The sequence below is a fragment of the Anopheles ziemanni genome, chromosome 3 (assembly GCF_943734765.1).
Source record: "Anopheles ziemanni chromosome 3, idAnoZiCoDA_A2_x.2, whole genome shotgun sequence".
In the NCBI taxonomy this organism is placed as follows: domain Eukaryota; kingdom Metazoa; phylum Arthropoda; class Insecta; order Diptera; family Culicidae; genus Anopheles; species Anopheles ziemanni.
Window position 1 is genome coordinate 55,530,426 of NC_080706.1, and position 11,399 is coordinate 55,541,824.

Sequence of the window (11,399 nt, forward strand, 5' to 3'; positions counted from 1 at the left end):
TGCAGTTCTTCTAACTCCCACAAATACACGGATTTCATTGCGCGCCGCAGAATGGAGGCACATGCTATTGCTCGACCGGATCCAGTGGTGATGACAATAGATAGCCCAGAGTTTCACTCTATTTTCACACCCGAATTAAATGATTTGATTGCTTTGTTCAAGCGACACAATCATGAAATTCGTATTGCAGGAGGAGCCGTAAGGTAGAGTATGGCTGCGTACGGATTGAAAATTGACACAATTTAATTGTGTTGTACGCTTATTTACAGAGATATTCTGATGAAAATAAACCCAAAAGATGTAGATATTGCAACAACAGCGACCCCTGCTGAAATGAAGGAAATATTCACTAAGGAGAATATTCGCATGGTGAATATGAACGGTGAGAAGCATGGCACTATAACACCTAGGATCAATGATAAGGAAAACTTTGAGATAACCACTCTCCGGATTGATGCCGTTACCGATGGACGACACGCGGAGGTCATTCACACCAAAGATTGGTTGTTGGATGCAAATAGAAGAGACCTAACAATCAACTCAATGTTTCTTGGTAAATGATCATTTTTTACTATAATAGCCACTAGCCTAATATGTCTTCGATGCCTCCAGGTTTCGATGGAGTTCTATATGACTACTTCTATGGGTATGAAGACTTACAGAAACGACGGATAGCGTTTGTCGGTGATCCCGATTTGCGTATCAAAGAAGACTACTTGCGCATTCTTCGCTATTTTCGTTTTTACGGACGCATTGCCGAGGAAGCAAATCGACACGACGAGGAAACACTGCGAGTAATAGCAAAAAATTCGTCAGGATTGGCCAAAATCAGTGGCGAACGCATCTGGCAAGAATGGAAAAAAATATTAACTGGTAACTTCGGCGTCGAGCTAACAGAAGAGATGCTGAAGCAACAGCTTGCGTCGTATATTGGACTTCCAGAGTCTCCAAACATCGACGAGTTCCTCCGGGTTTCGGAGAAGGTACGAGCGATTGATAAAAAAGTACAACCGATTACGCTTGTTTCCGCATTGCTAGACACACCGGAGGATGCAGTTAATCTTCATCTTCGGCTTAAATTCACCGTCTATGAGCGTGAACTATGTTACTTTATAACACAAAATCGTGCAGAAACTTCTACTATCGATGAAATATTGTAAGTAACAATAGAAACAAGAACTTTATTCATGTTAAAGTTTTTCATTGAGACATATTGTTTATCTTTCAGGCCCTTCCAACAGCTTTGCCTCCAAACAATAAGCAGTGCAAAAATAAAGAAAGAGTACGTTTTAGAGTTGCTAAAGTACCACGGGAAGCGTGGTTTACACCAACAGCTTCTGGATTGGCCATTGCCACAGTTTCCCATAAAAGGAAATGTGCTTATCGCGAAAGGTGCACCTACGGGACCCAAGCTGGGACATGTGATGGATCGGCTCAAAGTCATATGGTCCAACAATCAATACAGCATGACGCAAGAGCAACTGCTTGAGCATCTGCCAAAGGTGTTGGAAGAGCTAAATTCGAAAAAGAAATAGAAAAGAAATCCGAAAAGATTTCATCGGATGAATTTAAACTATTTGAATGTAATGCTAACAACACCTTGTTTGGCATGCATGGGCTAAAGAAATAACGGATTTAATCGACATCTTAGGAATGGAAATATATTCGGTCCAATGGCCACAATGATTGAAAAATAAGAAAAGAAAACTAAAAATGTGTGCCATAGTGATTAACATTCTTCCGGAAGGTTAAATATTTAAGTTTCAACGTTGCCATTGGAACAAATTTGTGTCGTGGAGCGAGAATACTGTATGTAAACCAACGGCGACCATAACCAGGTAAGTCATAAATTTGGTATGTTAATCTGCAAGTTATTATTTCAACCTTCGTACGAATTTGAACAAACACAAATTTTAATATTAGTTAGACCCAATACTATCAATGAATCATATCTCATACTTGCATAGCAGCAACAGAGATCCGGGAATTAGTTACGCCTGTATGTAATATTTCTAATAACGTTTGTAGTATTAATATTAAAATTTTTTCGTAACATTCACTTTTTTCAACTCAAAATTTCATCCCCCATAATGATAAAATAGAAATTTACGTTTTTAAAAGCACAAACTCGCACTTTTCTAAGTGCGGCAGTGTTCACAGTGTTTAAAAAGTTAACAATTCTAAGTGGTTTAAATTGTTAGATGAGTTTTATTGGAAATTTGTTTCAATTTCAGTTACGTTATACATTTTATAATATTTGTTTATAATTGACAATATATTCATGTGGATTATAAGGTATATGTACAACATCTTTGACTGAATCGTGGATAATCGGTCGATGGAATATGTTGTAAACCGATAATTTGTTGAACTCTCGCTGTTTTCTCTTTTTGTTGAGTAGCAAAAGGTAACTTACTGATTAAAATTACTCTTCCGATGCGTTCCGATGCTAAAATTTTGATTAAAATTTTAAAATGAGCATTCCATTACATAGCAGTTAAAAAGAAGGATTTCTATCTAGACCTCAGATATCGGTTAAGGTTTCCGTCAACGGAATAATTCGTCTAATGAAAGGTGAGAACATAGGTCAAAATGGAACTTTTATAGCTCAAATCGATCGATGTACCCAACGGCACATTCATTGATCACTTTCGATCGTCCATGTTACAGTTCCCAACCCTCTAGAACCTTCTGGTAAATGTTGATTTAGTACTCTAGTGATGAACAAAGGAAAATCCTCTGAAAACCGTTTCGTTCCGCTTCTTTTCGACCATATGGGTGCTCGGTTGAAGAGGTACACGTGGTTCTAGCAGACTCCATTCTCATAATAACATAAAAAATAAAATAAAAGTAAAGCATACGCCTTATGTCGTAGCACTAAAAGGCGTTTAAAAGGTGGGTAAATGGTGCTCTCCAAACAGTTTATCACCTACAATGGCGGTTACTATCGACACGTGGCAAACGTGGTCGTGGCTTTTCACTACGTCTCGAATCAAATTTGTGCCGACTCATCTGACGGAAAAGAAGGGGTCGATCACGCGGAGCGAGGACCATAATTCATCCGGTTAAGTGGAAAGGTGCTCAAACACACGCCGCAACGATCAAATGGACCAGGTGGACATCAACATAACATATCGATGGTTGGTTCTAGCCGTTCATAGCAGGAATTGCTGGCGAAGACCATTGATCCATTATGGAGGATGACGATTCGTTCAAGGTATAAATTTCGAGTAAGAGAATTTATACGAATAGGTTTGCACGCGTACATCAGCGAAAACGGTCATGTCTAGCCAAACACAGTAAAAGGAAAGGGTTCAGGATTTGAAGGCCTGAACCAATAATCCATGTGTCACCGAGTGTGGGTTGGCCATAAGCAGCGACCAGGTGCAACATGATCGAGCGAAATCCCTTTTCCGTCTCTATCAATCGAACAGAATGCTGCGATCATTCGACCCACACGCGTGTTTGTTTCTATTTGCAATGTAGTTTTGGCACCAACCGTCTCCACTTTCGGCACATCTTGCGCATCACGCACATCCTGCCCCGTTGCAATACGATCAGATGCGATCCGGGACACCTTTCTCCGTCGGATCGTATTCCGGTCCAGGTAGATGCGGGCTGAACCGGAATGCATAAGTTTCGTTTGCCCAAACGGCCCACACTCGGCATTGATTCTATCGATCGCTCGGGAACCCCTCGGAGCCACCGGAGGGGAAGGGAAAATGCTAGGCGACAGGCGCACAGTGATGTGGTGCGGTGAAAAGTTTCTTGCGTTCCCGTTGTCCGAGGTTTACGCCGTGACGCCTTTCCCGATTCGACATTTTCCGGTTTTGTTTTCCGTGTCGTTCCCCTTCGCTCCGCTTCTACACCGGTTTATCTCATCGCTCTCCTTTCGTTTCCCTTTTTTTGTTCTATGTATTTTTCGGCTGCCCAGGACGTCCGCCACTCGGCAATGCTTTATGTCTGCTGGTATTTTTCTATGCTGGCACTCCCGTATGCTAGAGCGCACCCGAAGAATCACCAGGGAGCATTAGGACTCGTGCAGCTGTCCGCTGCTCTGAACGATCCTTGCCCTGAGTTCATTGACACCGTACAAGATCGTCCGCACGGATAATGTTACCTGTGGAAAGCGACGCCGAGTTCGGTCCATGAATAGCGGATTGACTTAGGGCCTTTCGCCCTTAATGAGATGTTGTTTGATCGGTATCTATTACCTTTCGATGTGGTTCCTAAAACATGAACGCCTGGAAAGTGGTATATTGTTTTAAAACATTAATTAATACACATTTCGTATGACTTAACTTTTCTTGCATTATAAATTTAATTTAATTTAATTGTTTAATTTGTGTACTCTGTTTGAAAAATTTAATATTTCACCAATGCACCTTTTCTGCAGCTGCTCCGACGGTAAACCACAATTGGCAAGAAGCTCGATCACATGATAGCCGTGCTAATTTCCTGACGCTCGGCTATGTAATACGAGACGCCCACGGCGCAAGATACACTTCCCACACGATACACCGGTACTTCCGATACGTGAACTCGGAAATGAGGGCATATACAAAGCATTGTGGAGTTATGCTCCATCGGTTCGATCAGTTTGAGGAACCGTAGGAGAAAGGAACTGGGAAATGGGACGTGAGGGAATCCTTTGAAGTTAAAGATCGTGCTTTCAACACATTCCAAAGCACTGCACCTTTACAAGTGCTTCGGTAACCTGCCGCGCAGAGTCAGTGATATCTGCTTACGTCTTGGAAGAAATACGCCGTGGTTCTTCGGAACCGCATGGTACAGAAACCTTTGACTGCTGATTTGCTTTCATTCAAAGGGAGTAAAGTCAGCCAGCGTAAATCCATGGCGTCCGTTTATTTCGGTGTGCGATAAGCAACATCAACAAGAACAATAAAAACCCAAACCGACGCTATACCAAGCGGACGTAAACTTAATCACGGAGGGATCGCTTTACATAAGGCGATCAGGCGCCGTCACGGACATGCGCACGGCGGCGATGGAAATCCTTCCGAAAATGATAAAATTCTTTGGTAGTAGTGTCGGAGCAGGGATTTCCCCTCCTTTTCGCTGGCACACACGTACACAACCCAAATCTTTGGCGAACCCGACGAGAAGCGACGCTGTCGAGGGAAAACGTGCACGTAAATGGGCTACTGGCACGCGACCAGAAAATATATAGCACAGAATCGGGGAGGAAAAAAAACTCCTAAATCCTGGAATGCGCAGCTACCCTCCTGTAATATGCTTCAAAATGCTAAACGAGACGCGTGTCCGCACCCAACATGCCCCGCTTTGGCCAGATGCAATGTTCGCCGGGCCTCATATCTGCACTGTACGGATTTGTTCGTCGATGCGGCCAGCCGAGCTCGGGTGAACTTGCATAATGCATTCTAATTAAAGGAAAATATAGTTAATGCTGCCGCTATCGAGGAGGCTTTTGGACACCGGAAACAAGTCCTGGCACGAGCCTACGTCTCGAGCGAACGCACTCGTCAAGGTTCGTTGCTTTGGATTGTTGAAATCTTTCTGACAGTACATTTTTTTAATTTTATTTGGTAATGACTGCACGGCTATGAGAGGGGCGCATTGAAATGTTTAACAAATGTTGAAAACCAACCATCCAGTATTAGTCATGAAACATGTAAGTTGAAAAATTTAAAGTGTAATTTAAAAAAAATTGTTTGAAAAAAGGGGGAAAACAGTATTTGAAACAGTCTTATTGGTATATAATCTCCTTACATACATTGTTTTTAAATCCTGTTCGTAGCACTCATTCAAAAATGTCTTAATGTCTATGAAAGATTTTTTCTTATTTGCATATTAGTAAACATATTAGTAAATACATACTTTACTGCAATGGTGCCCTATCAATGGAATTTATTCCGACGTTTCTTAATAGGGCAGTCCTTTTAAATGGTAGCCTCTACGGGCATTACTTATCCTTTATTGCTATTATATTCCTCTCCTATTCGCCCACATTCACCTTGCCACCCTTTCCAAGTGCCATTGTTGAACCTAGATTGGCGCACTGGCCGCTGGCCACTTTCATTCTTGAAAGCATAGTCTTTTCCCTTGTAATTTGCCTTCCTTACATCTCACATTTCTACACTCAAAAATACCGTCCTTTGAATCGTTCCAATCCCTCTTGCAGTAACTGCTTCCGGTGTTTATGGATCATAGTTTGCCATTTCTTCGTCTTTTTAATGTGAGTGTGTGTAAGTAAGGGCCAGACAGAATTAAAAAAAAGACCGTAAGAAAAAGCGCAGAAGAAGAAGAACGAACAACAATAAGATTATAAACCCACAGGTAGCAAGCAACCCTCGCAAAGAAAAGGGAAATCTCAAAGGAGACGGAAGAGAGAGAGAAGACCAAACGAAGTCTCAAGTCTCACTTGTGCGCAGAGGGGAAGTAAAGTTCCTTGCACCTTACGGTACTCCTTAAAACTCCACTGAGACAGGAAACTGGGAGAAGTTCGTCCTTGTCTGTCTGGAACTCGCGTGTTTTCTTCATGTGTTTGTGTGCGCCTCGGTACCGCGCGGCAGGAAATCTCGAAGACGGGCTTGGGTTGGCGAGAACAAGTGAACTTTTGTTGTTGATTTTATGATAACCTTGACATAGACGCCCGCGGACGCCGGGTGTGGAACGGCGAAGGAATCCTTGCACGGTCCGAGGCTGGTATATTGTGGAGCTGGAAAACCCGGTAGCAGGAGTTTGTTTTTACTTCCGCACATCGCTGGGGTGGTGCGGTTGCGAAGGTCATGAGGATGTGAATGTATTTATCTAGATTACGTATATATTATATTTGTTTGATTATTTGTTTCATTTTGGCATTGTGTTGTTAAGTAAGTTTGATAATAAACTGTTTTGTATTGGGTAAATGGGTGCATATTGCCCTCCCCTTATTTTAAATTAAAATTATCCATTCATTTTAAATTAAAATTATCAATCTATTTGTGGAATATATTATAGTTCTCTAGTACTCCAAACATAAGAGCTATTCTAATTTTAATCCTTCATTGTACCTAATTCGTAATTGACCTATGCTTGGATATAGAATCACATAGGAAAATAAAGAGACTTAAGGTATTCTAGACATGAATTATTTACAAAAAAATTCTTTACTCTAGCCGTTAATTCCGTTACCTAAAGCTGCAAATTATTGTCCGTTCGAACTAACCCCTCCATCCGCGACGCATCCGTCCGCCAACAGTTCTATCACTCGATCGAAATCATTCAGCCTAACTTCCACTGCCAGTTTTCATCCTAGGGGTGCCGGAGGTCGTCGATCAAAGAGGGAAGCGGGGATCCGGGCAACGGGACCACTACGGGCCAGATTTGCGCCCATCTGCCCGGTTTCGTCGGTTGGCGTCGGCCAAACATAATCAACACCGTTCCACTGGGTCTCGTTCTATAAGCCATCGCGCTGGAAGCAGCCAAACAGGGACAGAACCAGTCGGGCTGCGGGACCAGGTGCTTTCCCGAGGAGTCGGCACAACATTCAACATGTCCTCCGGATCGTGCGAGTGTTTGTGTGTGGCGTAACGACGGCCGGTTTGCGCTTCTGCAATGGTTTTATGCTCGTTGACGACTCGCTAGGGGTGGTCGAACCATATCCAAACCGTGCACTATCGTTCTCTCGGTGGATTCTCGATTCGAATCGAACTTGGGGTGGACGGTTAAAGTAGGGACGGTTTTTCTCTTTGCGCTCTTGGACCGGGTGGAACTTTTGCTAATACAGAGGGCCCATTAAAAAGCTTCTAGCGCCGTTGACGCCCCGAAGTTGACGCTCTTGCCTTTCCGAGGGACGAAGGATTCAACGGCACAGTGAGATTCGTCTGTTTATGCGCACGTCATGGGATGTTGATGTAATACGGCAAACCTTCCATCCCTTTTGTTAGAGTATCCATAAAAATTAAAGATGTCAGATTTATTCTAGGAATTTATCATTACATTTTTTAATTTTTTTCAATCATAATCATATTTTCAAAAACTTCGCGAATGCAAAAAGTAATTTTTTATTTTTTTTTTTTTTTGACTAATTGATGTTATATATCATGTTTTCGATAAGAAACTTGATCTAGTTTAATTTTACTTAACTATTCATATACTAAAAAAAATTAAAATGTGCTAACTGTAAATAGTATGATGACTTTAAGAATAAGTAAATGTAACCGACCAAGTGAGTCGTTTGACATACGATATATTTTTTAAAATTATCAATAGCATATGTTGTATGATAATGGCCTGCGCTGTTGTTTCCATGCATTGTTGATATTTTTTGCCTTTCAATTTCCTTCATTGGGGGGTTGGGACATGTTGAAGGGGAAATCCCTTCATCCAAACTGTGCCTCCGAACGATGTACAAATGTATGCCAGGAGAAGCCCAGTATGCACTGACAAAACCGTCCTCAAACCCGCGCCTGCAGACCATTTTGGGCCGGCTGCACCGTACTAAACTTCAAACGGGCAACCACCGTGGGTGAAGAAATCGAGATATCCGCAGGTTTGGTCCGTCTGCAAGGGTGGGACTCAAGAACTCGTTCAGGCGAAAAAATATACTCGCCCTCCGTACGAAGCCTTTTGAAGAAAGCGAAGGTCCTCGGCGCCCCGGGTGAGGGCGCGTTCGAAAGCGAAATGGATGCGTTTATGTGGACCATCGACCATCGGCCGATGATGGTGCACAATGTAAGGTTATGTGCGGTGCAAGTATGTTTTAGTACCGACCACCACTTGAGTGTATTTTCGGGCCGCAAAGGGGGTAGCAAATGAAAAGGACATCAACTTTTCTTCTCCAGCCTTTGCTTGCTCGGCTTGGTGCGGGGTGAAAAGAGTTTGGCTATTCCCTGCTGGAAAGAATTCATGGGCGGCATTACGGAAAAGATTGTTTTGATTGTCGTTGTTGAGGAAGTTGGTGGCTAAGGAAATTCAATTGCGAACCATTTTCATTACCTAACGCTGTAATTATGTTAAAACTGTGCTGTGTTGCTACCCTTCGCTAGGGAGCATACGTTTGAGGGTTGTATCGTCCCAGCAGTGGATAGGAAATGTGAATTCGCAAATTATCCATGAAGATGCGGAAGATGACAAGGGCGCTGATGTGATGCTAGATTAATTGAAATTTAATCGCAGTTGTTGAATTCCTGCTTCACTTGCAGAAATTGATAATAACGCGCTTACTAGCAAACAAACGAAAGATGCTATATCTAAAGAAACCGAATCCTTTTCAAGTTACTTTCAATTTGACCTAGCGAAAAAGTTGGGTAGAACATGGAAAAGAAATGTTTATGAAACTATCCCGTCTTTTACGGAATAGACTTGATTGAGGAATAGCGTTACATATTTATACTATAAATTTGAATTGATTCACTGTGTTACTGCAACACAAGTATTACTTTAATACTAATACCTTAATACTTAAAAAAAAAAATCCGTCTAGTTATAAATAAAAATTATCAAATAAATAAATACATGAAACCGTTCATTTTAAACATTATCGTTGTGTATGATAAAAAAAAGGGATCTATAAAATAGTAAGGGGTCCGTACGAGAGGACTGACTACTCTCGTTACGCCAAGAAGAAGAAGAAGAAAATAGTACAAAAAAGCTCGTACCATTACATTACATTAAGGTAAATTTAATTCTTGAAAAACTTTATTGCAACAAAACATTTTTGATAGACTTCCAACATGGACCAGATTTAGTTTATGTGACAACTTTTCGGACAACAAATACAAATTGTCAAATATGAGTTTTTGTTAATGTTGTAAAGACTTTTCATTGCAGTGTGGAATGTGGTTCCTATTAATAGTTTACTATAAAACGATATAATAGATTGTTAAACGATTGGCTATTACGTCCGCTATTAAGAACTCTTCTTCGCAACCCCCGCTTGCGGCACACCTTCGTCCTGTAGATAATGTGAATAAGAAACAATAAAACTGTTCTTAAAATTCCCCAAGGAACGTGCGATTTTGGGACAGGACTCAATTGATCAGCACCATCAGAAACAATTCCACCTTCGTAGCACCATAATTGGGTATTCGTCAGTTCGATGAATCAGCTTCCCATCGATTCAGTTCCTCCGCTTTCGCTGCGGAATCTCGTCGCAACGAGGGCGAGTCCTTTCCATGCAAGTGCTCCTGCACTGTGCCGTCCCGCAGCACAACGCGTCGAATCCTTACCAAACACGAGGGGTGACTCATGGGTTGTGAAAAATTCCACCCCACCCTAGTGGATTGGAAAAGCCTTCGCTGTGCGAGAGAAATACGTACGTAGAGTTCCGTTGCGCGCATGGGAACGTATTAATAGTTTTCCATCCCTGTGCTCGAGCGCAAACTCAATTTAATTAGCCATCCACCGGGCTTGATGGGTCGCGTTGCCGTGTCGCCGGGTGAAGGATATTTTCCATTTCCTCTGCCTAAGAGCGCAAACTGTCGATCCACGGATGTTTCTCGATCAATGGCAACGGTGAGCGGATTTACGCTCCGGTGGTTTTCCCCGAGCCCAACGTATGCGCTGATAGCGGAGGGTGTCAGTGATTGGGTTCATCTCCCAGGGAAACCAAACAGGACCAATAGTCACGAATAGTGGAGCACACGTTGGGAAACGCCGTGTCCAACTACGGTTAGGTGTACTTCCTGTTCCGGACCGCAACGTACCAAAGTTGTCGTTAGTGTGTTGGTGGAAAATCCTTTCTATAATAGCCAGGATGGAATTATGTTAAGTAATTATCAAGACGACACGAAGAAGCTGGAATGATAGCACAAAAGAACTATACATTTTGGCTCTTTGCTTGGAAGGATCATATTTCCCAATCTCATTTCGTTAAAAGGACACAGCCCGCCAGGCGTTCGCAAAAAGATGTGCCATATTGTACTTCCGAAAGGATTGATCGTGCACGAGCGCACCAACCCTACAGCAACAATGCACGTGTATCCTTTTTCCGGACCAAGGATATTCTTCCGAGCATCCAGGTGATGGCGGCAGCAAAAAGTGAATCGTCGCGAAATCGGATCCCCGAAATATCAAACGTTCCCGGGTTAGCTTAGGCCGGCAGCATCCAATTGGCACCGGCATAAGTCCGCTTTCGGCCCAGTTTTCCCGCTCTCCGCTTGTCGCTTCCGACCGCTACCGGATCCGGGGGAAACGCTCTCGACGTCCTCTCCTTGAGCAAACTGTTGGTTCACCGAAATTGCGGCAGCTGGCAACGTCAACGGCAGCTTGCCGTCGGTTCGACCGCTATAGCGTTGTAATTTACGATCGAAACGGTCTTTCTCTCTCTCTCTCTCTCTCTACTCCGTTTTCCTCCCCGCTGTATACCTTTCTATCAATGATCCTTCTTATTGTTCCGCGCTATCCAGACAGCGCAGGCATATTGCACGGTGCAA

At 42.7% G+C, this 11,399-nt stretch overlaps 1 protein-coding gene across 1 annotated transcript; it reads left to right on the top strand.

Moving 5' to 3' along the window:
* On the top strand, nucleotides 1–1,675 carry LOC131287230 (CCA tRNA nucleotidyltransferase 1, mitochondrial). Its single transcript, XM_058316263.1, has 4 exons — nucleotides 1–203; nucleotides 270–553; nucleotides 613–1,127; nucleotides 1,197–1,675. The coding sequence occupies exons 1-4, from the start codon at nucleotides 52–54 to the stop codon at nucleotides 1,533–1,535; spliced, it is 1,290 nt and encodes a 429-aa protein (XP_058172246.1). The 5' UTR covers nucleotides 1–51; the 3' UTR covers nucleotides 1,536–1,675.
* The last annotated feature ends 9,724 nt before the right edge of the window (nucleotides 1,676–11,399 follow it).

Coding starts and splice junctions, on each gene's coding strand:
- LOC131287230 (XM_058316263.1), top strand. CDS start 52: ATGGAGGCACATGCTATTGCTCGACCGGATCCAGTGGTGATGACAATA. Junction 204..269: donor ATTGCAGGAGGAGCCGTAAG/GTAGAGTATGGC, acceptor GCTTATTTACAG/AGATATTCTGATGAAAATAA. Junction 1,128..1,196: donor ACTTTATAACACAAAATCGT/GCAGAAACTTCT, acceptor TTCATGTTAAAG/TTTTTCATTGAGACATATTG.